Below are 26,827 nucleotides of genomic sequence, written 5' to 3' on the forward strand. Positions count from 1 at the left end.
TTGAATTGAGCTTTATATGATTTTATTGTGGGGCGAGCCGAAGTTTTAATTTAATGTAAACATATTACTAGAAGAAAATAAAATGAAGTCATCCACATATTAAATTATATGATGTTTTAACGTGGTGGTTCAATTAACCATGCACACCTTCATGGTTGAGAAATAATTTTTCATTTTACGATATAAATTATTATAGAGGATAAAAACGGATACAATTCTTGGGTTATGAAATATTCAATGTTTTCTCATTCCTTATATTCTCACCTTGAACCACAAATCGTTTTATTCCATCAAGTGTCTGCCACTCTTCCTCACATCCCTCAATTGCGAGAAGTATTGCTCTACTGGGTATCTCTCACTCTTTCTCACATTTTTATCTATCACATATAATCTTCACAAACTCATCTTTTTTATAACATTTTCCCCTCATGACTTAAAATATTTATTAAGATATTCCTACTAACATTCCTTATTCTACAAGGCATCTAAATACATCACATATAAATTTAGAAAGTATTTTATATAATAATTTTTATAAAAATAAATATTTTTCAATTAAGATCAAATTTGAAACACTTCCCAACATTTACAAGCTTTCAAATACCAACAAATGAGAAATCAACTCAATGCCAACTAAAGCTATCAAATAAACCATTATTTCTTTTATTTATTTTTAAATAAGATTCACATGAACACAACATTAATACAATGTTTGAGGAATATTTAAGATAATGAAACACTGATAACTTCAAACTCATCATTTGAGTTTGAGCTCATCACAAAGAAAGTCTAACAATGACTCAAGTACAAATCCAAATTTAGCAAAGTAATAAAATACTATAAGAGTATTATCAATTTTGGAGATAAATACCTTTGCTAACTCCTATTTGATACATTACTACATTGAAGGGTAAACCATTCTCTTTTATTTCTCTTAATTCGTAACTGTAGGAATGCTATGCAGCACAACAGTTTCGATGGTCAAGCCCGGCCCAAAACCGAATAATACTCCCCAATCCAATCCTTCACCTGTGGTAGCATTTTCCCCCTTCAAGGATTTCTTTCTCATCTCATCCAAAATAAACAACACACATGCACTTGACATGTTACCGTACTCACTTAACACATGCCTAGTTGCTTCAAGTTTCTTTTTCTCTAAATTGAGTTTTGCTTCAACTGCATCGAGAATTGCAGGGCCACCTGGGTGAGCAATCCAAAATAACGAGTTCCAATCGCTAATACCAAGTGGGTCAAAAGCCTGGGTCAAGCATTTCTCTATGTTCTCAGAAATCAAAGTAGGCACATTGGGCCACAAATGAAAGGTGAGCCCCACCTCACGTAAGTTTCCGGCAATGGCTCCTGCTGAATTAGGAATAAATGTTTGGGCTGCTGAAACAAGTTGGAAGAGTGGTCGTTCAATCGAGACATCTGGATCTGATCCAACAATCACAGCTGAAGACCCATCACCAAAAAGGGCTTGGCCAACTAAAGAGTCCAAAGCATCTTCGGAAGGCCCACGGAATGTAACAACAGTGATCTCAGAGCACACCACAAGAACTCGTGCTCCTGCGTTATTTTCTGCAAGATCCTTAGCGGTTCGAAGGACAGTTCCACCTGCATAGCACCCTTGATGGTACAACATCACCCTTCTAACCGATGTTTCAAGACCTAAGAGATTAGCGAGTTTGTAATCCGCACCGGGCATTTCTACACCGGAGGTTGTACAAAATACAAGATGGGTGATCTTGGACTTTGGTTGGCCCCACTCTTTAAGAGCCTTCAATGCTGCATCCCTACCAAGTCTAGGTACCTCAGCGGTGATAATCTCTTGGCGTATGTTAAGAGATGGAGCCATATAAGCACCAATGTTTGGGTGCTCCTCAAGCATTTCTTCGGTCAAGTGAATGTAACGCTTCTTGATCATTGATTTCTCACCTGTAAATGAAGTAACATGAACACATTAGTTTTACCAATCGACAAGTCATATAGTATATTGTTCAAGATGATCAACATGCATTTAACATTGAAGAAAGTATAAAAGGGTATTCTTAATTATAGCTAGCAGTGCTATATGATTCGAAAAACAGCTCTTCAAGCCATTACAGTCAAATGAAAGGAATATTGGTTACTGAAGTAAAATGATTTTCAAGTTTCCTGAACTAATTTATCTAAAAGCTTTACTCTAGAAAGGTTGGAACATTCATTCGCTTGGAGGTGAGCCTCACCTAATAGCTCACACTCTTAGATGCATACAAATGTTATGTATATAAGAATTAATGCATGAATATACTTACATATGCGATTGAACTTCTTCTTCAACTCAGTCATGTGCTCGCTCTTAGTGACCCTGAAATAGTAATCAGCATAATCAGACTGGTAGATACAGTGGTCAGGAGTAGCTGTGCCAATGGCTAGGATAGTGGCCGGACCCTTGGCACGTTGAGCGTTTCTAAATTCCTCAACTGAAGCCATGGATGCTAGATACGTAATGAAATTGAAGCTTAAGATTAAGTTGAGGAAGGAAAGAGAACTCAAGTGCTTAGAGTTGGCTTGAGAAAGCTGGTTGTGGGTGCCGGGCTTTTATAGCCTGTCTCACCAACTCTCATCTATTGGCGGTCAATAAATAATGTTAGATATTTGAATTTGGGTTTTGAATGATCAGACGGCTTCAAAGTTTGTGTGCTCGAGTTTATTTTGGATACATGTATGTGTATGTGTTTATGTATTCGCGCGTGTTGTTTCTTCGTTCTTCGCTGTTTTCCACCTACCCATATACGATGAGTGGGTCCACAGGAAGGAGAGAGCACTCAATCTGGTTACGGCCGAAGAGAAACATTTTTTTATGTAGAGAGATAAAGACTTTTCCAACCTCTTACTGGAAATTAATACTTTGTTCATTTGACTTTTCCACTGGTGGGAAGCTGCCACCAACTTTCTTCATGAAAAGGTCATTCAAAGTTGGATTTCTAAATTTAAATAATAGTCTCAACAACCCAATACCTAATACACTCTTTCTTCTCCAGAATAACATCACATGTTGTTATTTAAGAAATATCTCATTTTTATTTAACCTATTTCGTGATATATAAGTTGCTGGGCATTCGTTTCATTTTTTAAATTCATTTCGGTTTTTATTTAACCTATTTTGAATTTTTAAACTCATTTTTAAATTCATTTTTATTTAACATATTTTGATTTTTATTTATTTTTTAAATAAAAAATGAGAAAGACAAGTAGATTAAAAATACAAGTCTCCATCAAATATCCACGAAATAACTTGGAAAATAAATACATAAATTTGATTCGAAAATATATCCATGGCAAACTTTTGGTTGTCAAGTCAAAAATTGATATAGATTTAAATTTGTGCTCATAAGAAAGTCGCAAATCAAACATGTGCCTATGAAGGGAGAATTGTGTTTTGGCCCAATTGGGCCCAAAAATTAATATCTGGTCCATATATCTTACATAATTAAGCCCAATACCCAAAAAAATCTGAAAATTGAGAAGAATGATATTATCCTTTATTAATCCCTAAAATACCCTTAACCCTTACCTAAGCACATAGTAAGTGTGAATTTCAATTTTTTTTTTGTTTTTTTTTTTCCTTTTGTATCCCCTATTAAGTATTACTCATTTCTAACTTTTTTTTCTTTTTCTTCCAATCTATATTTCTATTTTATGTCAAATAAAAAGCAATAATGTTTTTCTTTTCCTTTTTTATCTTTTTTAAAGATATTGAATCTTTTTACTCTTATTATAAGTAAGGATAAAAATTTTGGGATTTTTCATCCAAATATTTTTTATCTTTTTGGATTTATCTTTTAGTTTAATTTTCATTTTTATTTTAAATTTATATTATCCTTTCATTTGTCTTTTCTCTTATTTTTAATTTTTTTTATATTTTCTACAATAACCATATTTTAAAAATATTTTAAATTGAGAGTATCACTTCACTCTTATTATATATATATATATATATATATATATATATATATATCATTTTAACTTTTTAATTTTTAATCTTTTTATTTTAAAAATTTTTTAAAGATAAATTTATTGAAAAAAAAAATAACTAAGATATGAAGTTCTAATATTATATTAATAATTTTTCTTATCTAGATAGACTAATGTAAAGTATTTTGACTCATAACAAGAAAATTGTCAATACAATTTTTTAGTAAAACTTTATAAATTAAATTTCAAATAAAATATATTATAAAAAATTTTATCTAAAAATTATTGAAAGTGGTATTTAATTTTTTTATTGACTTTCAAACTTATCTAATTTTTTACTTGAAAGGTAATAGAACATGTTTAGAAAAAAAAATAGTTTTTCACTTTTTAAATAAATAAGTATAAATATATTAAAAGAAATAAAGATAATTTTAGTAAAAAATTTGATAAATATGATTATAATTTTAAATATACATTCATTTGGATAAAATTTCACAAAAAAAAATATATATAGTGAAAAGAAAGAACATTGCTAAAACTACCAAAACAAAATATGCAATTACAAAATTTTGATGATGAAATTTAAAAATAAAATTCGAAACAATTCTTTAGTGAGAGAATTTGAGTGCGGAAAAATCCTTGAGTGGAAAAAAATGGAAAAGTTTTTCAAAATCATTTGAAATTCTTAACAAAAAGTAGTCTTGTACACCCTTGTACAATTAGCAAATTTGTCTTGTATAGTTAGTGTAATACCCTTGTACAATAACTCAAATTTCATACATCATCTCATGAATATCTGACAATAAGTCGGTTAACCATGTTTGCATTGGTTTTGTTTTAAAAAAAAAAAATTGTTGTATAATTTTGTTTTACAATCATCATAAGTAAGGTGCTTATTCAAATGATCATATACAAGTTAGAAAAAGTGCATGAGATGAATGTATGCTTAACCAATGTGTGTAAAGAATGTCATCTATCCTCGGTTAGGGGAAATAAACAAACAAGTTTTTCAGAATCACTTAAAATCCTTCACAAATAATAGTCTTGAACACCCTTGTACGGTCACTACAAGAAAAATGGGAAACAATGACGTTTTTTAAGCGTCAAGAAAGGTAACAGATGTCGCTTCTCTAAAGCGTCCTTTCCGCCTCTGTCATTGTATGTCTTAGGCAACAATGACACTTTTAGGAAGCGCCATCTTTGGCTGAAAAAAGCCCACCAAAATAAAGGTTCTGTTTTTGGCTGAAAGATGACTTTACAAAACTCTAAATCTGATCTTCACCGTTCAAATTTAAGATTAATGACTTATGAACCTCTCCTCCAAATTTCAGCTCAATCAAACCATGAACAAAGCGGCATCGGACCTTTGATGAAATCTGGGCATGATGTAAAAAACCGTTGTTTTTCTCTCTTCTCCTCTTTCTCTCTAATGACTGTCCGAAACTCCAAATCCGATATCTACCGTTAATATTGAAGATACATGAGCCACGAACCTCTCCTTCAAATTTCAACTCAATCGGACCATGGGCGAAGCGGGATCGGACATTTGATGAAATCTGGGCATGATGAGAAAAACCTGCGTTTTTCTCTCTTCTCCTCTTTCTTTATAATGACTTTCTGAAACTCCAAATCCGATCTTCACCATTCAGATTGAAGATAAATGAGTCACGAAACTCTCCTCCAAATTTCAGCTCAATCGGACCACAGACGAAATGGGATCGGACCTTTGATGAAATCTGGATGAGAAAAACTTGCGTTTTTCTCTCTTCTCTTCCTTCTCACTAAAAACGATGGCTCTCTGCCTTCTTTCTTGTCTTCCAAAAGTTAGGGTTTTCAATGGAGACTTTATAACAAATTCTAAAATACCATGCATGTCCTTTTTCAATAAATTAAAAATAGTATTCTTTATTTCATCTTTCAATAATAATTTTTATATATTGAACTCATAATGAATTGATATTGTTTAATTATTTGATATTTTAGTTTGATGTTGGTTTAATTTGAATATTGATATTTAAAAAAAAAAACTAATTTAATAGAATGAGCTTAATAGATTGTATTGATACAAACTATAAAAAAATTAATATAAAATAATAAAAAAAATAATTTATTAGGATTTTATTTTATTTATATCCATTTTTTAAAAAAAACCTTAATGTAGCAACTTTATGTCATTAATATTAATGTCAATTTACCATAATTAATTTATAGAATAAAATTCTAATATCAAAATTTGTATAAGTTAACTTAAAAACAAAAATTTTAAAAGTCAATACAACTATGACACTTATTAGGAGCGTCATTACATACCCATTAAATAATGATGCTTATAATAAGTATCAAGGTAAATAATAAAACTATGATGCTTCTTATAAGCATCATTATATACACAGTTATAAGAAAAAAGATGACATCAAATAATGACACTTATAATAAGTATCAAGATAAATAATACAACTATGACATTTCTTATAAGCGTCATTGTATACCCTCAATAATGACGCTTTTAGAAAGCGTCATAAAATAAAGCGTCATTAATTTCAATTTTTGTAGTAGTGGGTTAGTATATTTATCATGTACATTTAGTGTAAATACCTTGTACAGTTACTCAAATTCCATATACCCCCTACTCAATGTGTAACCATAGGTAGATTAACCATGTTTTCATTGGTTTTGTTCAAAAAATAGTGGAAGATGGAAAAACAAAATTTTCTCTCAAACATCATTAGTGGGATAAGTATTCGAATTGTCATATGTGAGTTAAATAAAGTGCATAAGATGAGTGTGTGATAGAGGAATGTGTACCTTGAGAGTGTGCAATCCTTATATGACAAGACAAAAAAAAAAAGTTATCCAAAATTGATTGAAATCTTTCACAAAAGATAGCCTTGTTTATCTCTTGTATAGTTAGAACATTTGTCTTGTACAGTTAGAACATTTGTCTTGTCCAATTGAACATTTACCTTGTACAGTTAGTATAACACTCTTGTACAATGGTGCAAATTTCATCAATATGCATACATTATGTGCCACATATGATGTGTAAACCATGTTTCCAATGGTTTAATTTAAAAATGATATAAAACGTAAAAACAAAAATTTTCCCTAAACATAATTATTAAGGTAAGTATTTGAATTGTTATGTGCGAGTTAAATAAAGTACATGAAATAAAAGAATTTGTGGTAGGAGAGCGTATAATCCTTAGATGACAAGAAAAAAAAAAAAGTTGTTCAAAATGTACAGTCTTGTACACCCCTTGTATAATTAGTGTAATAATCTTGTATAATGGTATAAATTTCATATATATGTATAAATTATATTCACATGAGTATGTAAACTATGTTCCCAATAGTTTGACATTTAAAATAATTAAAACAAATAAAACGTTATTTTATTTTATTTTCAATGCAAAATATAATTAAAAATAAGACAAAGAAATTACTTAAAAACTATTATTTAAGCCAAGTTTATTTATTTATTTCCTTTTATTTTTGGAAATAAATAAAAAAGAATAAAAAATTTATTTAACCATAAGAAATATGAATATAAGATCAGTTAGAAAATACCAAATTTATTTATTTATTTCATTTTATTTTTGGAATTAAAATAATAATAAAAAATTTATTTAACCATAAAAAATATTAATATAATATATGTTAAAAAATAGAAATAACCCCAAATTTATTTATTTATTTATTTAAATTAGAAAGTAATTTATTTTAATATATCAAAATGTGCACAATTAATCTATTACTTTGTTAATTATGGATATATTAAAATTTTCTATTAGATAAAAAATAAACAAAGAAAATAAAATTAAAAAGAGTAATAAATATATATAATTTAGTTATCTAATTATTTTTCATGTAAAAGATAGTCACACAAAAAACACATAATTGATCAATTCCTTTGTTTAATTGTAAACATACTATATATTTTTATTTTTTTATTAAAATGACTAATGGAAAAAAATAAAAATGGATAATCAATGAATAAAATTTAATTCTTTTTATTATTTTCATATAAAAAATAGTACTAAACAAGGTTTTCAATTTTTATTTTTAAAAAATAGTTTTCATTTGTTAATTAAATGTTTTTTCAAAAAGAAAATATAAAAAATATAAATCATATTACCATTTTTTTAGAAAGTATTTTTAAAATAGTTTTTGAACATAATTTTTCTTTATTTATAATTTAAAATAGAAAATAATGTTAATTTTCAATTATTTATAAAAAAAAATTAAAAATAATGAAAAATCTAAATTGTTAAAATAGAATTATTATGGTTGCGTGAATAGTGGTGTGAAAATTGTTAAAATCCAAATTTTAAAAAAGCTTATGTGAAAGGTCATTAGGTATTTTAGTCCATCACTATTTTATATCCTTAAAAGGTAATATATGGAAATTTGAAGGGTATATTGGTTTCTTAACATCTTATATCATTTTCATTAATTATGTAAGTTATATGGACCAAATGTTAATTTTTGGGCCCAGTTGGGCCCAAAACACAATTGTCCCAAAAAAATAATAATAAAGGTCACATGTGGTTCAATAAACAACAGAATTGTTCAAGGAGAAGTCTCTACAAAATATTTAAATGTCGCGTGCATCACTTCCTAATATTTTAAATGCTAATTAGACTCTGTTCTTTTAAGTTTTTCTCCCACTTTTACTCATCACTTTAGCATATCAAGTTATGCCTTATATCAACTAATGGGATGGTAAATATGTTGGTGAGCCATCGTCTTCAACCATGGAGCCTGTACTTCAGAAACTTGAGCAGAAATTGATGCTTGTATCAGATACCATAATGAAAGGTTCATACACAAGTTATTATTGATAGAATGAGGGCTACTTTGATGGGTTCTTGTTAGTTTTGCTTTCTCGAGGCCCATCTTGTGCTTTTTGTCAGCAGAACTCCCAAATATTAAAAGTGGATGATTTCAAATCACTTAAAGATCTATTATGACCCAATGATGATGGTTTGGCAACAGATTGTGGGAGAAGAATCTGAGAGAATTCTACTATACTTTGCATTTACATCATATTCTGTCTAACACCCCCTCGCAAGTGAAATAAGACTTCAATGTGAAGTTAGACAGTCAACGATGAAATCATAATGAGGATATACCTTTTGCAAGTATATCAACTACTTGATCCTATGTAAGCTCATAATGAATATGAAGGGCATGTTGCATCATTTTCTCTCTTAGTCAATCTCAATATGCTTTGTACAAGTATGGAAGATAGGATTGGTGGCCAGCATGGCAGCACTAATATTGTCACACCAAATAAGATGAGCCTTTGGAAGAAAAAGACCTAGTTTTTGCAAATGATAAACAAGGTGGTTTCTATCCTACACAAAGAAATCCTGAAATCCTAGTGGTCGTTTTATGAATACCTGCTTGTGTAAGTCTCCATTAAGAAATGCATAGATCTAATTGTTTAATACACCAAGAATTTGTGATGGATATGGATAGAATTATTGGAATCATTATAGGTTTAACCTCAGGGCTAAAAGTTTCTAAGAAGTCAAATCCTAATTGTTGAATATAGCCTTTTCCAACTAAGCAAGCCTTATACTTGTTAATCGCTTATTGGGATTTCTTTTTAAAGTTAGTAGGTCTTGTTGTTTACACAACCTCCATGGCTCGTTTCCAATTGGGATCTAAAAGAGCCTTTTTTATAGTCAATATGTCACGCCCCAAAACCCACTCCAAGGGCATGACGGTCATTTCACACCTTAAGCCCAAAGGCTCAAAGTGGAAACGATACAAACATTCGTATTGCAACTGGAAAGAAATTTACCAATTACCAAATTCCTATTCAGAGTAGTAGGAGAAAATTCTAAAGTCTCAGAGCATCAACTTTTTTAAAAAAAACTAACATATCAACTAGAGTGTTATTGTCCAAATAACTCCAAATTCAAATAATTTAAACGAAAAATAAATTTTAACATCTAAACAATGTCCAAAATAAAGTTTGAACCAAAATCCTAACAAAGAAAATTTTCCCCAACCTAGCCATCACTCCTCGCCCGAACTGAGAGTACCTAAAAAATTATCAACGAAAGGGGCATGAGCTTAAAGCTCAATAAGGAACATCAATGCAGCTTCATGGATCAAACATTTTCAATCATGTTTGCAAATAGAAGATATAACATATACTTATTTTCATAAAAAAAACTTTTGAGTTTGAAATACTAATATATTCAAACTTTTCAACAAACTTTCTCATATCCATTTCAAAACAATTTATCATCAAAACCAAATCAAATGCATTCAAAATATCTTACTCTAGTTATCAAATAACAAATGGTGCCCAATTAGGTGAGACTTCACAAATGAGTGACTAGTTTCAAATTTGTTCAATTTAAGGTGAACAAAACCAAAAGTCAACAATTATAATCCATTGACTAGGGGTCATAAGATCAACTATTATAACCCGTTGACTAGGGTCATATAATATCAACTATTATAACCTGTTGATTAGGGTCATAGAAATGTCAACAATTATAACCCGTTGACCCTACCATAGGAACTAGAGTCAAACGCTTTATTTCATTAATTCAAACTTGCAAAACAAAATATCATATCTCCAAAAATTTTCACTTTTCATAAATAAGCAAAAAAGATTCTCAAATATATTTTTCATACAAAACACATATTTGATTCATGCAAAAAGATAAAAATAATATTTTTACACTTTTCAAAATACAATATAAAAAGGAAATTATTTTATTCTGTAAAAATCTGCATTAATTTCCCTTACCTTGAAGAAGCACTCAAAATCTTGAAGTATTTAACTCTGAAAAATTTCTTCTCACCTAACATAATATCATACACAATATTAATTATTGATTATTTATCTAAATATATATATATATATATATATATATATATATATATTTGACAATCTTAAAAATATTTTATTTAGTATTAGGGATCCTAATTAATTTCTCATTTTAAAATTATTACCATCCAATATTATTTTCAACTTCTTAAACAATAATAAATTAATTTAGTGAGTTTCCAAATTATTGTAAAATTCATTTTCTTTCCTAATCTTACCCTCACTATTTATTTAATTATATACTTAAATTAAATTAAAACCTATATAGGAAACTATTATTATTATTAATATTTCCTTTGTTAGCTTAAAACTAAATATTATAATTTTTATTAATTTTCAAATTACATAACCAACCCATTACCCTCATATCTTCATTACACGCACAAAGCCCTAAGAATAAAATAGTAAGCCTCATGTTTCTTCTCATTATTTATTATTATAATAATATATTTACATATAAAATCTTTTCCAATGCCTAAGTCAACGCCTTGGCAACACATGTGTACTTCAATAATTATTATTATTATTATTATTATTATTATTATTATTATTCAAATCTAAAGTCTACACAAATGATTTATTTATTTATTTTCTAAATCTAAAATTTCTTTTCTTCCATTGATTTTGTTTTCTATTTAATTGAAGTTTTCTAAATTTTCCTATTTTCATTACAAATTAATGCACATTCATAAATTTTCAGTCTTTTGATCTAAAAATTAATTTAACAAACACTAATCTAGATTGAGATCTTTCAAAGAATATCTAAAGTTTTTAAAACTAATTAACGAAAATAAAATATTAATTTAAGGATTAAAATCTTACCTGAAAAATTGATCTTCAAACCCTAAACCTCCAAATCTTTAGCCCTATACTCTCTGATTTTTCTTATCTCTATGTAAAAGGGTTTTTTTAATAGAGAAGATAGGAAACACCTAATATATATACAAGGATTTTAAATATAAAAAGATATTTTTACCCTTATTAAATTACTTTAACTAATTATTAATTTTTAAATTATGATTTTACCCCTAAATTGGGTTTGGGGCATCACACAATAGGTTCGGACACCTTATAGTATTGGATGTTTTTCCCTATTTAGTTTAGCCTTTAGTGATCATCTTATGATTAGAAGAAGGTAGTGAGGTTTGGGTGAGTGAGGGTAGCAAGAACTGATTGAAAATATATATATATATATATATATATATATATATATATATATAATATTAAGGGAAGGGAAGGATAATAATTAGTCTCATTTAACCAGCAAGAATTGAATGAAAGAAAAATAAAAATATAATTGTAGACCCCCCCCCCCCCCTCCGGAGACAGAGAGCTGGATTTTTTTCCATGATTAAAATTTGTTGACCACCCGGAAAAGAGGCTGCTTTGGGCGGCCCTGAGATGTGATTGCGCTAGCTGGGTGATGGCGGCGAGATGGGACACGAGACAGAGGGTTGGTGATGGCAGAGGAAAGGAGAAAAGCGGGAAAACAGAGAGAGGAGGGATTCAAAAAGAAGGGGGATCTGAGGAGAGAAAGGAGGAGAAAAACCAGAGAGAGAGCGAGCTGGGGGGAGAAAAAGCTCGCTGGCAGGGAATTTTTCAGGAGTTTCCAGGTAAGTCTGGCTTGAGTTTAATACATTTCTTTCCATCTGATGCCTTACTTCAACCCATGACATCGTTTTGGTGATTTCCTGTGGACGTCTCGGGCCATCTGGTTGTTTGGCTTTGAACGAGTTTGCTTGCACACGCTCGCCTTGTTCTTTGTTTTCTCTAACATCCATGATTTATTTCTCCTGTTGATGGTTAGATCTTAGTTTGTTTGATATTTAAGGATTATACTGGGCTTGATTAAACCTTCCGTTTGAGCCTATGATGAGCTTTGTGAAGCCCCGTGAGGGTGGAAGAGAGAGTTATGCCCACGAACACGCTCAACACCCTCCATGCCCATTGTCATGCATCACTTCCACCTCCAAGCCTTCATTTTTATTTTTATTTTTTTTAATTAATTTTCAGAATACCCATCGAACCCATATTCTCACCGTCATGCCTCAACCTCTTAACACCCACTTTCCACACCTTGCATGGCCACCCGAGATTCCTCCAAGGCCACCTTTAAAATCCCGAAGACACCTACCCGCCTGCGCGCATGGCCGCCCTGCACGGACGCCCTTCATCTCCAAATCTTCCGACCCATGGCTTCTTTTGCTCCTCCTTCTTTCTACTGCTTTGAGACGGTGAGCAAAGGAGTTGTTACAGAGTAGCTATGGTGCCATCTTCGGGACCATGAAATCACTTTTCTTTGCCAACATGGGCTTGGACCAGCTGCTGCACGACGACGTTATCACGGACGCTGTTTGCACCGAGCAAGCGCGCCTCGCGGAGGAGGCTGGGGGGCCTGTGTCGTCGCGGTTCTAGAACAGAGGCTGGTGCGAGCTGGAAGCTCCACATCCAGACCAAAAATGAGGAAATAAAGCCAGTGGAGTGTTAGTTAGGCTTCCCACCATGCAAGCCAGTAGATGCGGCCCAATTCATATGCCCTTTATCCCACCATGCAGCCCAGTAGATGCAGCCCAATTCATGTGCCCTTCATCCCACCATGCGGCCCAATTCATGTACCCCTTACCTTTTAATTTCTATTATTATTATTATTATTATTATTATTATTATTATTATTATTATTATTATTATTATTATTATTATTAATTTAACTTTCAAATTATTATTATCATCATTATCATTAATTAGAACTTTCAAAACCTTATTATTATTATTATTATTATTATTATTATTATTATTTCAAAATCTTATTATTATTATCTTTTGTTATTTCAACTTTTAAAATATTGTTATTATTATTAATTAATTCAACTTTTATTATTATTATTATTATTTCAAAATCTTATTATTATTATCTTTTGTTATTTCAACTTTTAAAATATTGTTATTATTATTAATTAATTCAACTTTTAAAATATTATTATTATTTCAAAATCTTATTATTATTATCTTTTGTTATTTCAACTTTTAAAATATTGTTATTATTATTATTATTAATTCAACTTTTAAAATATCGTTATTATTATTATTAATTAATTCTACTTTTAAAATATTATTATTATTTCAAAATCTTATTATTATTATTATTAACGGATATTATTATTATTATTATTATTATAACTATCATTATTATTATTATTATTAACGGACATTATTATTGTTATTATTAGCGGATATTATTATTATTATTTTAATTCCTATTATTATTTACTACTATTATTATCGATATTATTATTATTATAAGCAAAGCCTATTTCCCATCTCCTAAGCCCATGTCCACCCTAGCCTAAACCCTTTAACCCCTTTTAAAAACCTATTATTATTAAACCCATCTTAAAGGCCCGGACCCTAAAAACCCCTTTTAAAAAAAACCTCCTAAGCCCATTTCCAAACCTCAACCCATTTTCAAAGCCCAAGGCCCATTCCCTAACTTCCTTCTAACCCTTTTTCAAAAGCCCAAGGCCCATTTCCAACCTTTATCCATTTTCAAAGCCTATTGTTATTATTATTAATTTTATTATCATCATTATTATTATTGTTAATTAAACTTTATTATTATTGTATTTATTATTACTAATTCAATTTTTAAAATCTTACTATTATCATTATTTTTAATTCAACTTTCATAATCCCATTGTTATTATTACTATTATTATTATTATTATCATTATTAATTCAAAATTTCAAAATCCTATTATTATCATTATTAATTCAACTTTCAAAATCTTATTCTTATTCTTATTATTAATTCAACCTTTTAAAATCTTATCATTAATATTATTATTATTATTATTATTATTATTAATCCCACTTTCAAAATCTTATTATTATTATTATTATTATTATTATTATTATTATTATTATTAATTCCACTTTCAAAATCTTATTATTATTATTATTATCGTTATTATTAATTCAAACCCTCAAAACCTTATTGTTATTATTATTAATTTAACTTTTAAAATCTCATTATTATTATTGTTATCATTAATTCGACTTTCAAAATCTTGTTATCATTATTATTATTATTATTATTTCAAAACCTTATTGTTATTGTAATTATCCTTATTATTATTATCGTTATTGTTATCACCTTAGGCCCTTATAATTCCAAATCCCTTTTTAATCCCTTTCGTTTATCCATATTATTATTATCATTTATTGTTATTATTATTATTATTATTATTATTATTATTAAAAATCTATACTCTAGCCGTTTAATTTCTTAAAGTTCATTTCTTCTTATTATTATTAAAAATCTATATTCTCGCAGTTCAATTTCCTAAAGTTCATTCCTTATTATTATTATTATTGCAAATTCAACTTTCAAAATCTATATCTGTCCAGTTTAATTCCCTAAAGTTCATTTCTCATTTTCTTTGGCAAATTTCATTTTAATTACCGAGGCTCTAATATTTTAAATTTAATTCCAAATACTCTAATCTTCAAATAAACTCCCGGGATCCGTTTTTCACTCGAATAGTTTTAATCCCCTTTCAGTTCCTAAATAATCTTCTGGTAAGCAATAATGAATTCTCCATAATTCCAAAACACGGGATTTGTGAGACTAGCTCATGAATGAAAATTTGGGCTTTGGTGGGGGCCCCAGGTTTGATCTTTGTTGATCGTAAATCGTCGTGCTTAATGTATTTTGCTTGAGTTCCGTTTGTACCCCGATATGCATGAGCTATATTTTGTATTCATTAATTTTGCACTAATCCCGTTTCTTGATAGCACATTGTGGCTCATGGCCGAGGTACGCATCCACTCCCATTCTAGTCAATCTCTATTGCGTGTTTCGATTCTCATATTGTGCATGATTTAGGTGGGTATCCATTGACTTTCTCGCTAATTGCCACGTCAGTTTCATTGTATTAGTAGAGACCCGACTTTAGGGACTTAGAGGGGTGCTATGGTCTTTTACCGTACCTTCCCGATAAGTAACCTGACCCCCGAGCCCGATCCGGTTTTTCACAGGCCACCTTTTCCGAAATAAGGAGTCACGCTTAGGGTTTTTCTTTCTTATTTTGTTTACCCTTTTAAAAATAAAACAAAAATAAGTGGCGACTCCAAGTCATTTTTAATCAATAAAAATCATTTTCCAAATCGAAATCGAGCTCGCCATCAAGTGGGAAACGCATGAGCCGAAATGCGAGGTCCACAATAATAATTTGTTTCATTTATGCTAGAAAGATGAGGGAGAGATAATGCTATGGAAAAAGAAAAGATTATACCAGGGATTGGAGGGTTCAAATCCATACAACTCACTCTTGTGTGATGAACAACAAAATTTTGGAGAAATTTTTACTAATTGTGTGATGAACAACAGGATTGGAGGGTCCACAAATGAAAAAATAAAAATAAATAAAAAATAAATAACTTAAAACTTCCATCATGTGTATTTCATGATAATTGTCTTGTCATGCATCTCATCTTGCAAATAATTCCAATAGGAAACTACCATCCGTCGTCGGTAGCATTGACATTTGGTTGGTTGGGGCAGCATTGGTTGGTGAGGACTATGGACTGTTGACCGCCTCTAACTTGACTTGAAAGAGCTTTCTTAATTAAATAATTAATTTAATATTTAATTTCTTAAAACTGTTTCTATAATCCATGTAAACGTATTTTATTTAGGTTATGTGTAGTTTGTCAAAAGCTTGAGGTAAAACGTTAAGGAAATAAAATAAAGAGAAACGGTATGAAGAAAAAAATAAAAATAAATAAATAAGTTTAAAATTAGTAAATATTTGTATCTATTACTTTAAATTTATTTTTCTTATTTTAACTGAATAAAAAAATATTAAAATATATAAGTTTTAAATTTATTTAATTATATTTTATTTGCTTTTATATTTTATATGCTAAAACCAAATTTGAGAAAATTATTTTTCTTAATAGTTTTTTCTTTCCTTAATACTTTCTCAAATCCAAATACAACTTTAATTTAAAAAAAAAAAACTCTAAATTTTAAATCATTTCTAATAAACAACATAGAAATTAATGTATTAGAAATATGTATATCCCTCTCCTATTGCATCTTGGTAAAAATATTCCAATTTTTCTATTTTAGCATGCATATTTTGCTTCACTTCCTATGGACAAAGTATGAACAACTTATTGTAACTTCTCCAAACAAAATTTATTAGGTAAATGGACTATGAATAAAGTAAGATTTAATAAATTAATTAGATTCAATATTGAGTCAATTAATATCATATTTTCCTTTTTTTTACTTCAAAAACATAAAAAATAAAAATAAAAATAAAAATAAAAATGGAATATAAAACATACATTGTCGCTGATCTTTTCAAAACTATTTCCAAAGATATATTATGATAATATATTTTGGGGTTTTAGAAAAATGTTTTGGTGATATATTTTGCTATTCTAGAAAAATGTGGAGTGAAATCATCCATGCAAAGAGAATGAACTTTGTAACTGAGCCACTGCTCTTCAGCAGGAGTGTGTTTCTATTGTACAATTAATAAAGTACAATTAATAGAGTAAAATGAGGTTAATTCCATTCTATGTGTACTCAAATTGAATTGAGCTTTATATGATTTTATTGTGGGGCGAGCCGAAGTTTTAATTTAATGTAAACATATTACTAGAAGAAAATAAAATGAAGTCATCCACATATTAAATTATATGATGTTTTAACGTGGTGGTTCAATTAACCATGCACACCTTCATGGTTGAGAAATAATTTTTCATTTTACGATATAAATTATTATAGAGGATAAAAACGGATACAATTCTTGGGTTATGAAATATTCAATGTTTTCTCATTCCTTATATTCTCACCTTGAACCACAAATCGTTTTATTCCATCAAGTGTCTGCCACTCTTCCTCACATCCCTCAATTGCGAGAAGTATTGCTCTACTGGGTATCTCTCACTCTTTCTCACATTTTTATCTATCACATATAATCTTCACAAACTCATCTTTTTATAACATTTTCCCCTCATGACTTAAAATGTTTATTAAGATATTCCTACTAACATTCCTTATTCTACAAGGCATCTAAATACATCACATATGAATTTAGAAAGTATTTTATATAATAATTTTTATAAAAATAAATATTTTTCAATTAAGATCAAATTTGAGACACTTCCCAACATTTACAAGCTTTCAAATACCAACAAATGAGAAATCAACTCAATGCCAACTAAAGCTATCAAATAAACCATTATTTCTTTTATTTATTTTTATATAAGATTCACATGAACACAACATTAATACAATGTTTGAGGAATATTTAAGATAATGATACACTGAGAACTTCAAACTCATCATTTGAGTTTGAGCTCATCACAAAGAAAGTCTAACAATGACTCAAGTACAAATCCAAATTTAGCAAAGTAATAAAATACTATAAGAGTATTATCAATTTCGGAGATAAATACCTTTGCTAACTCCTATTTGATACATTACTGCATTGAAGGGTAAACCGTTCTCTTTTATTTCTCTTAATTTGTAACTGTAGGAATGCTATGCAGCACAACAGTTTCGATGGTCAAGCCCGGCCCAAAACCGAATAATACTCCCCAATCCAATCCTTCACCTGTGGTAGCATTTTCCCCCTTCAAGGATTTCTTTCTCATCTCATCCAAAATAAACAACACACATGCACTTGACATGTTACCGTACTCACTTAACACATGCCTAGTTGCTTCAAGCTTCTTTTTCTCTAAATTGAGTTTTGCTTCAACTGCATCCAGAATTGCAGGGCCACCTGGGTGAGCAATCCAAAATAACGAGTTCCAATCGCTAATACCAAGTGGGTCAAAAGCCTGGGTCAAGCATTTCTCTATGTTCTCAGAAATCAAAGTAGGCACATTGGGCCACAAATGAAAAGTGAGCCCCACCTCACGTAAGTTTCCGGCAATGGCTCCTGCTGAATTAGGAATAAATGTTTGGGCTGCTGAAACAAGTTGGAAGAGTGGTCGTTCAATCGAGACATCTGGATCTGATCCAACAATCACAGCTGAAGACCCATCACCAAAAAGGGCTTGGCCAACTAAAGAGTCCAAAGCATCTTCGGAAGGCCCACGGAATGTAACAACAGTGATCTCAGAGCACACCACAAGAACTCGTGCTCCTGCGTTATTTTCTGCAAGATCCTTAGCGGTTCGAAGGACAGTTCCACCTGCATAGCACCCTTGATGGTACAACATCACCCTTCTAACCGATGTTTCAAGACCTAAGAGATTAGCGAGTTTGTAATCCGCACCGGGCATTTCTACACCGGAGGTTGTACAAAATACAAGATGGGTGATCTTGGACTTTGGTTGGCCCCACTCTTTAAGAGCCTTCAATGCTGCATCCCTACCAAGTCTAGGTACCTCAGCGGTGATAATCTCTTGGCGTATGTTAAGAGATGGAGCCATATAAGCACCAATGTTTGGGTGCTCCTCAAGCATTTCTTCGGTCAAGTGAATGTAACGCTTCTTGATCATTGATTTCTCACCTGTAAATGAAGTAACATGAACACATTAGTTCTACCAATCGACAAGTCATATAGTATATTGTTCAAGATGATCAACATGCATTTAACATTGAAGAAAGTATAAAAGGGTATTCTTAATTATAGCTAGCAGTGCTATATGATTCGAAAAACAGCTCTTCAAGCCATTACAGTCAAATGAAAGGAATATTGGTTACTGAAGTAAAATGATTTTCAAGTTTCCTGAACTAATTTATCTAAAAGCGTTACTCTAGAAAGGTTGGAACATTCATTCGCTTGGAGGTGAGCCTCACCTAATAGCTCACACTCTTAGATGCATACAATTGTTATGTATATAAGAATTAATGCATGAATATACTTACATATGCGATTGAACTTCTTCTTCAACTCAGTCATGTGCTCGCTCTTAGTGACCCTGAAATAGTAATCAGCATAATCAGACTGGTAGATACAGTGGTCAGGAGTAGCTGTGCCAATGGCTAGGATAGTGGCCGGACCCTTGGCACGTTGAGCGTTTCTAAATTCCTCAACTGAAGCCATGGATGCTAGATACGTGATGAAATTGAAGCTTAAGATTAAGTTGAGGAAGGAAAGAGAACTCTCAAGTGCTTGGAGTTGGCTTGAGAAAGCTGGTTGTGGGTGCCGGGCTTTTATAGCCTGTCTCACCAACTCTCATCTATTGGCGGTCAATAAATAATGTTAGATATTTGAATTTGGGTTTTGAATGATTAGTTGGCTTCAAAGCTTGTGTGCTCGAGTTTATTTTGGATTTTCAGACATGTATGTGTAGGTGTTTATGTATTCGCGCGTGTTGTTTCTTCCTTCTTATCTGTTCTTCACCTACCCATATACGATGCGTGCATCCACAGAAAGGAGCGAGCATTCAATCCGGTCACGGCTAAAGAGAAACATTTTTTATATAGAGAGATAAAGACTTCTCCAACCTCTTACTGGAAATTAATACTTTGTTCATTTGACTTTTCCACAGGTGGGAAGCTGCTACCATCATTCCTCATGACAAGGTCATTCAAAGTTGGATTGCTCAATTAGAAGTAATAATCTCAACAACCCACTATCTTAACCTAATCACAAAGCAATTGAACAAATATCTCATTTGTATCTGACCTATTCCGCCATCGTTTGATTCTCAAAAATAAAAAAAATAAAAATAAAAAAAGTAGATCAAAAATACAAGTCTCCATCAAATATCCACGAAATAACTTGGAAAATAATTCTCCTACTTTAATTTTTGTTCACATAAATTTGATTCGAAAATATCTTCACAGCATTAGAATTTTGCAAACTGTTGGTTGCCAAGTCAAAAATTGGTATAAATTTTAATTTGTACCCATAAGAAAGTCCCAAATTAAATATCGTGTAATAACGTGTGCATCATATAATAGCATTATACGTGTATATTTATCATATGTGCATATGAACAAGTCTCAAGGACCCACGACAGTAGATATTGACTATAAGAGCATTTTAACAATACTTTATAACATTCTTAAATATATTGAAAGAGAAGTCTGTAAAAAATAATATTTAGCAATATTTAAATGCTTTTTTTAAGTTTTTTTTTTTCAGTCATTCATCACTTAAGCGTGTCAACTTAAGTTTTTTTCTAAGTTTTTTACCCAGTCAAGTGATGCATGTCCCTCTACCTAATGCCAATTTAAGAAATGTACATATTCACTAGTAAACGTGTAGGGAAATTTGAATATAATTTTGGATTTTATTTTTTGTCCCATTTTTATTTCCAAACAATTTTGAATTTGTTAAAAAATTGTTTTATGTTGTATTTTAAATTTTATTTCTTGAATTTGAGATTTTAACGAAATGAGAAAATAAATAAATAAATAAAGTCATCAAATATATTTCTTTAAAAATTTTATTTTTCATAAATGAAAAAATTAAAAGGAAAAAAACAAACAAAAATATATCCAACTACAACATGGGCTTGTGGATCCAATATTAGCCATTGATTAAAAGTTTTCAAAATTTATTATCTACATTTGTTCAATCTTGGTAGGCTTATAGCTCATTTATGGTGGTTGAATTTGTCTTTTCCAAGCACGATTTAGGAGTATTATTTCAACAATGGGTGCTGATGTCAAAGTTTCATCTACTAATCTGAATAATAGTTTACCGACTTGGTATTTCCACGCTGCAACGTATTTTTTGTTTAGTTGAAAATTTTCTTAGGTCTTATCTATCCCACTTTGAACTTTATTAGACTTCAATCCGGGTCGGTTCGGATAAAAAATTTAAGTTAACTATGCATCATGGTTGATAAGTCTTTGCAATGTTTTTAATGCCGAAAATTGTTTTCAATAAGTTTTCAATTTGTGTTTCTCTTTAGAATTGGTGTTTGATTCTAAAAAAGATTTTTGGAATATTTTAAACGTTAAAATTTTTCCATAATTAAATACTTCTATAAGATATATATATATATTATTTTTTGAAATAGGCTATGTAATATTCCCTATGAGCTTTTTATACAACCAAAGGTATCTATCTCATAGTGGAGAGATTATTCTTTTGTAAACTTGAGGTCTATGGTTGAAGCTCTTTTGTTGCAACAAAGCTAATTTTTTCTTTAAAGCCCTTCACATTTGATCCCATGTTGGAAATGAGAGGGAAAATGAAGAGCTTTATAAACCTCTTTCCATCCAACACAAACTAGTAAGTTGTTGGGCCATGGGGCTCAATGTGGGTGTGTGGGCCAGTTTAGGCATTTATGGCCTGTTTTGCAATAATATGAGTGGGCATGGGCTATTGGGCTGCGAGAGGGAAATTTGGCCATTTTGCCAAAAAAAGAAATAGGTAAAAGGAAGTGAAGAATAAGACGGCTCAATCGATTCATCGTTCTTATAAGCTTAAGTGACTTGAGTCTACTTTAGGCTTAGGTCACTTAATCTAACTCATTAAGTCCTAACTAATTAATTAATTAGTTCAATTTAAAAACAACATTCATAAACTCTTTTATAACCTTACATTTTTTACCAAAACACCTTTATGTATGATGGATCAAAAGGGTGAATCGAACCAGAAAGGTCGACGGTTCGACAGTCCGATTTTTAAGACACAGCTTATAAGCTTAAGTGACTTGAGTCCATTTTGTGCTTAGGTCACTTAATCTAGCCAATTAAGTCCTAACTAATTAATTAATTAATTCAATCTAAAAACAACATTCATAAACTCTTTTGTAACCTTACATTTGTTTACCAAAACACCCTTATGCATACACATGAATAAAGAACTCAATTATCCTTCAAATAATGTGTTGTGAAGGAACATGAGTGCAAGCAAAGACCACTAGATTTGTTCCAAAGTTTGTTCAAAAGGAATAATTACTTCTACCTAAATTAGCTTCTCTACTATTAGTACTATATCCATAGTACTTTTTTTATCCATATGATTAGGTCTAGTTAAGTTGTGACAATAGAGCTAATAATATTAAAAGACATTATTTTCATAACAAAAACTAGCAAGCATTAATCATTAACCATTCAAAGCAGTTAGTAAGTTTAGTAATAATGTAGTGTTTTTTTATTACTACATTCATTTATTAAAAGTATCCTAATATCACAATAATCAAGTCTATTTTAGGTAAGTCGTGATCTTATTACTAGGTAAAGACCTTTTCTAATTAATCTATTTGTCTTAAACTCTGGAAATTTATTAAGATAAGATTAACATACCTTTTATATTTAGTCCATAGACTATGCAAATGGGATGACTTTAGGTGGTTCTACCAATTCATATCTAAGTTACGTGTTTAATCAAAATCTTCAACATCAATATTACTAAGGAGTTTCATATGTAGGATTGGTCACTCCTACTACTAACATATGTGGTCTTGTCCTTAAGAAAATCCATATTCATTGATTCTTTGGCGAACCCATCATTGGAGTGGTGATGGCCCAAAATCATGATAGGTCTTAAGATGATCATGAAAGTTCGTATCCTTTGATCCCTCAAACCAACACACATTTAGGATGGTGATAACCCAAATCAAGATAAACTTGATCGATGTTAAGGGCTTTCCGAGGGCCCTCTCCCACTTAATATTTTGAAATAATTAAAATTTGTGTAAAATATTTTATACAAACATTTTATAAACTCTATTGCGATAATTAAACTCTTTTCTACTGAGTTTTAGCTCTCCATTTTTTATATAAAATTATTTTCCATGGACTATAAAGTAGAGGGAAGCAAGAAGTAAAAAGGAGTTGAGTTATGGTATTACGTCTAAGGATTTGGGATTTTATGTTTTTGAAGTATAAGTGATTTGGATGTTGGAAAGTTTTGTAATAATAATAATAAGAAAAAAAAGGATTATAGTTATGTGTAATAGTTATATTTTTATATAAGTAACTTAAGCAATATATAACGTGCTTCGATAAATAAATAAAATATAAATTTTCAATATTCTAAGTTGAATTGGTTGATATTGTTTGAATTAAATCATCGATTAAATTTTGAGCTGTTCCATAATTTCTATTGAAAATGTGAATCTCAATAATGAACTACACCTAGAGGGGGGTGAATAGGTGTTGTAGAACAATTTAAAAATTCTCCCAACAAAGATTACCTAACCTTAGACTATCTTAATGTCAAGAAATTTTTCTTCCAATAACTTTTCAACAAAGCAAAACATCCACAAGCAATAATGTATGCATCAACACTCTCCCAACAATTAATAAATGCAAAACACATGCAAATGCTTCAACACTCCTCAAAAATAAATCAAAATATAGAGTGAGAGAAAGAGACAATGAACACCGGATTTTTAACGTGGAAAACCTCCGAAGAGATCAAAAACCACGGGCCTATCACCAATTGAAAACTCCACTATGAAGAATAAAAACTGAGTACAAGGTTTTACCTAACTCAAGCCAACCAATCCTTCTCGGAATACTTGACTAGTACCTTCATTTTCAGCTTCTCCTTTTGGAGCACACTTGGAGTCCGCACCAAACTCGATCTCGACCTCTTCTTGAATCCACAAGAAGAAAATGGGTTTTTGCACAACCCAAATAGAATGAGAGATTTAGATGTAAATGAAATAATGAATCAACTCATTTATTGCTCAAGAAAATCCATTGAAAACTAATTTGGAAAACATTAAGAGAAGTGGATTTTCTTTGCAATCAAAAACCCCCAAATTAGGAAAGCAAAAATGAGAAAATGAAGAACACTTGGAGTGTGGCTGCTCTCCCCACGTTTTCAGCAGTCTCTCTCTTCAGAAAATGAGAGAAGATTGGTTTTTAAAGTGTAAAAAGAAACCCTTAATCTAATGGCTGAGATTTGATCAAAAAAACATTAGTTGGATAGATCCACCCCTACACCTGGATCGATCCAGAAACAGAGGAATGAAAGTCTTGCACCAAAAACCATTTTTCCCAACTTTCTAACACATTTAAAGATTAAAAACCGGGTTGATTCACATCCAATCACCACACACTCAGCTACATACTCGGCCTCTTAGCAAAGTCTTAGTCTTCAAAGTCAAGTAGTCCGAATAGGAATAGGAAAGCCGAGTTAGGGGACACTTAGGAATTTTGTCCGGAATTGTCAACCTAACTAAACACTCACATCTATGATGGGAATTTCAAAGGTGTCAAGAGCTCTTCAATGGAAGAAAAAGATAATTTATATAACTTAGTCCAAAATTGAAAATACTAAGTTGAAATAGGGAAGAAACTATAATGTAGATGGTTTGAAGTGGAAGAAACTAATGAAAATTTGTTCAATTTTACTCCTTACATTATATTCTCTTTTTCTTGTTTTTTTCTTCTTCCACTTCATTCTACAATATTTTTTTATTTATTGATTTGAGAAATGTTATGAAACAAAGGGGAAAAATGTTATTTAATTTAATATATAAATAATAATAATAATATAATTATGTAATAAAAATAATTTAAAAAATTACATATTTTTAAATTATTTATATTAGATGGAAGATAAAATGAAACATAAAAGAGGTAAAATAGATAAAAATTATTGAAATTAAACTAGTTTTTAATTTTTCTTCCCTTTTCTTGGACTTTCTCGTGGAGTGTAGGAAAATTCACATCACTACTATTAAAATTAAATTCAAAAGAATATAATTAGCGGCAGAAAAATGATCCATTTTTCGTATTCCACACAAGCTTTACTTTATTTGAATATAGTGACTTAATTTCATTATTTCACTATTCCCATAAAGTACATACTAAGGCGCGTATCCAAACGGACCTCATTCAAGATTGGTGTGGCGTGATCGAACGGCCGCGGGGCTCTCTCCCAAAACCTCGCCCAATCGGAAAACCACCATCTCAAACAGCACAAACATCGCTCCTTCGTACACGCTCCCCATCGGTAGCAAAGTGCGAGACTCCTCCGTTGGCGCCGGGCCTCCGTCATCCGCCATGGTCTGCGCCGGAATGTAGCCGATGGCGGTGGCGAGTTTGGCCGCGGATCCGGAGTCGGGCTGGGCGGTGAGGAGGAGGACGCGGGCGCCGCTGGATCTGGCAACGCCGCATATGGCGTCAACGGTGGGGAAGCCTCCGGGGCCGGCGGAGGCGAGGAGGAGGTCGGAGGAGGAGGAGATGGGAGGAGCGTTGACGTCGCCGACGCAGTGAGCGGAGAGACCGAGGTGAGCGAGTCGCATACAGAGAGCTTTGAGCATTAGGCCTTCGCGGCCGACGCCGTGGACGAAGACTCGGCCCTTAGCGGTAGCGGTGAGGGCGATTTCGTCCACCATGACGTCGAGAACCGGCGGTCTGGAAGTGGTTTTGGAGAAGATTGAGCTGATCTGGCAGCAGATCTCTGAGGCTAGGGTGGCCATTGAAGTGGCTGAGGAAGCCATAGTTCTGAGCGTTGATGTAATCTCAGAGCTCTCTATACATACACACATAGAGACACCCTTATCCAGGTGACTCAGCCCAACTGCATGGTTCACTACATAAAATGAGTTCCGTACGAATGATTGATTTTTATGAATTTCTGTGAAAACATAGAAAATTTATTAAAAATCTTATAAAATTTTCATCAGACATACCTTGCTATGCATCTTTTAATCTTTTATTCAATAATAAAGCCCTGTTTGGCGATAATTTCTAAAATAATTTTTTGTTCTTTAAAAAAAAAAAGGTTTTTAGAAAATATTTTTTATTTATTTTTGTTGTTTTCACTTAAACTATTTTAAAAAGTAATTATATAAATATAAAAAATAAAATATTATGAATAAAATTTGTTTTATAAAAAAAGTAACAATATTTTAAATATTTATTTTACAAAACATCAAACAACGGGTTTTTCAATAGCACTTATCAAACATTTTTTTCAAAATTATTTACAAAAACACTTACCAAATAAAACCTAATTTTTTTCATAAAAAAGAATTTAATAAAAAGTTAATTTTTTATGAAAATCAACATAATATAACTTATAACTTAAGAGAACTTTTTTTTTTTTTTTAATAAAAATCTAGTAA

At 30.9% G+C, this 26,827-nt stretch overlaps 3 protein-coding genes across 3 annotated transcripts; all 3 read right to left on the bottom strand.

The window, feature by feature from the left end:
* Window positions 1-642: 642 nt before the first annotated feature.
* On the bottom strand, window positions 643-2,557 carry LOC117934010 (stilbene synthase 6). Its single transcript, XM_034855599.1, has 2 exons — window positions 2,295-2,557; window positions 643-1,935 (listed from the first exon to the last, which is right to left on the bottom strand). Exons 1-2 carry the CDS (start codon window positions 2,470-2,472, stop codon window positions 935-937), a joined length of 1,179 nt encoding a protein of 392 aa, XP_034711490.1. The 5' UTR covers window positions 2,473-2,557; the 3' UTR covers window positions 643-934.
* Window positions 2,558-18,049: 15,492 nt separating this feature from the next.
* Window positions 18,050-19,967, bottom strand: LOC117934000 (stilbene synthase 6). The gene is made up of 2 exons (XM_034855586.1): window positions 19,704-19,967; window positions 18,050-19,344 (listed from the first exon to the last, which is right to left on the bottom strand). The coding sequence occupies exons 1-2, from the start codon at window positions 19,879-19,881 to the stop codon at window positions 18,344-18,346; spliced, it is 1,179 nt and encodes a 392-aa protein (XP_034711477.1). The 5' UTR covers window positions 19,882-19,967; the 3' UTR covers window positions 18,050-18,343.
* A 5,467-nt stretch (window positions 19,968-25,434) lies between these two features.
* LOC117933802 (3-hexulose-6-phosphate isomerase) lies at window positions 25,435-26,280 on the bottom strand. Its single transcript, XM_034855346.1, has one exon. It carries the CDS (start codon window positions 26,246-26,248, stop codon window positions 25,589-25,591), a length of 660 nt encoding a protein of 219 aa, XP_034711237.1. The 5' UTR covers window positions 26,249-26,280; the 3' UTR covers window positions 25,435-25,588.
* Window positions 26,281-26,827: the final 547 nt, after the last annotated feature.

This window comes from Vitis riparia, chromosome 16 (genome assembly GCF_004353265.1).
Source record: "Vitis riparia cultivar Riparia Gloire de Montpellier isolate 1030 chromosome 16, EGFV_Vit.rip_1.0, whole genome shotgun sequence".
NCBI lineage: Eukaryota > Viridiplantae > Streptophyta > Magnoliopsida > Vitales > Vitaceae > Vitis > Vitis riparia.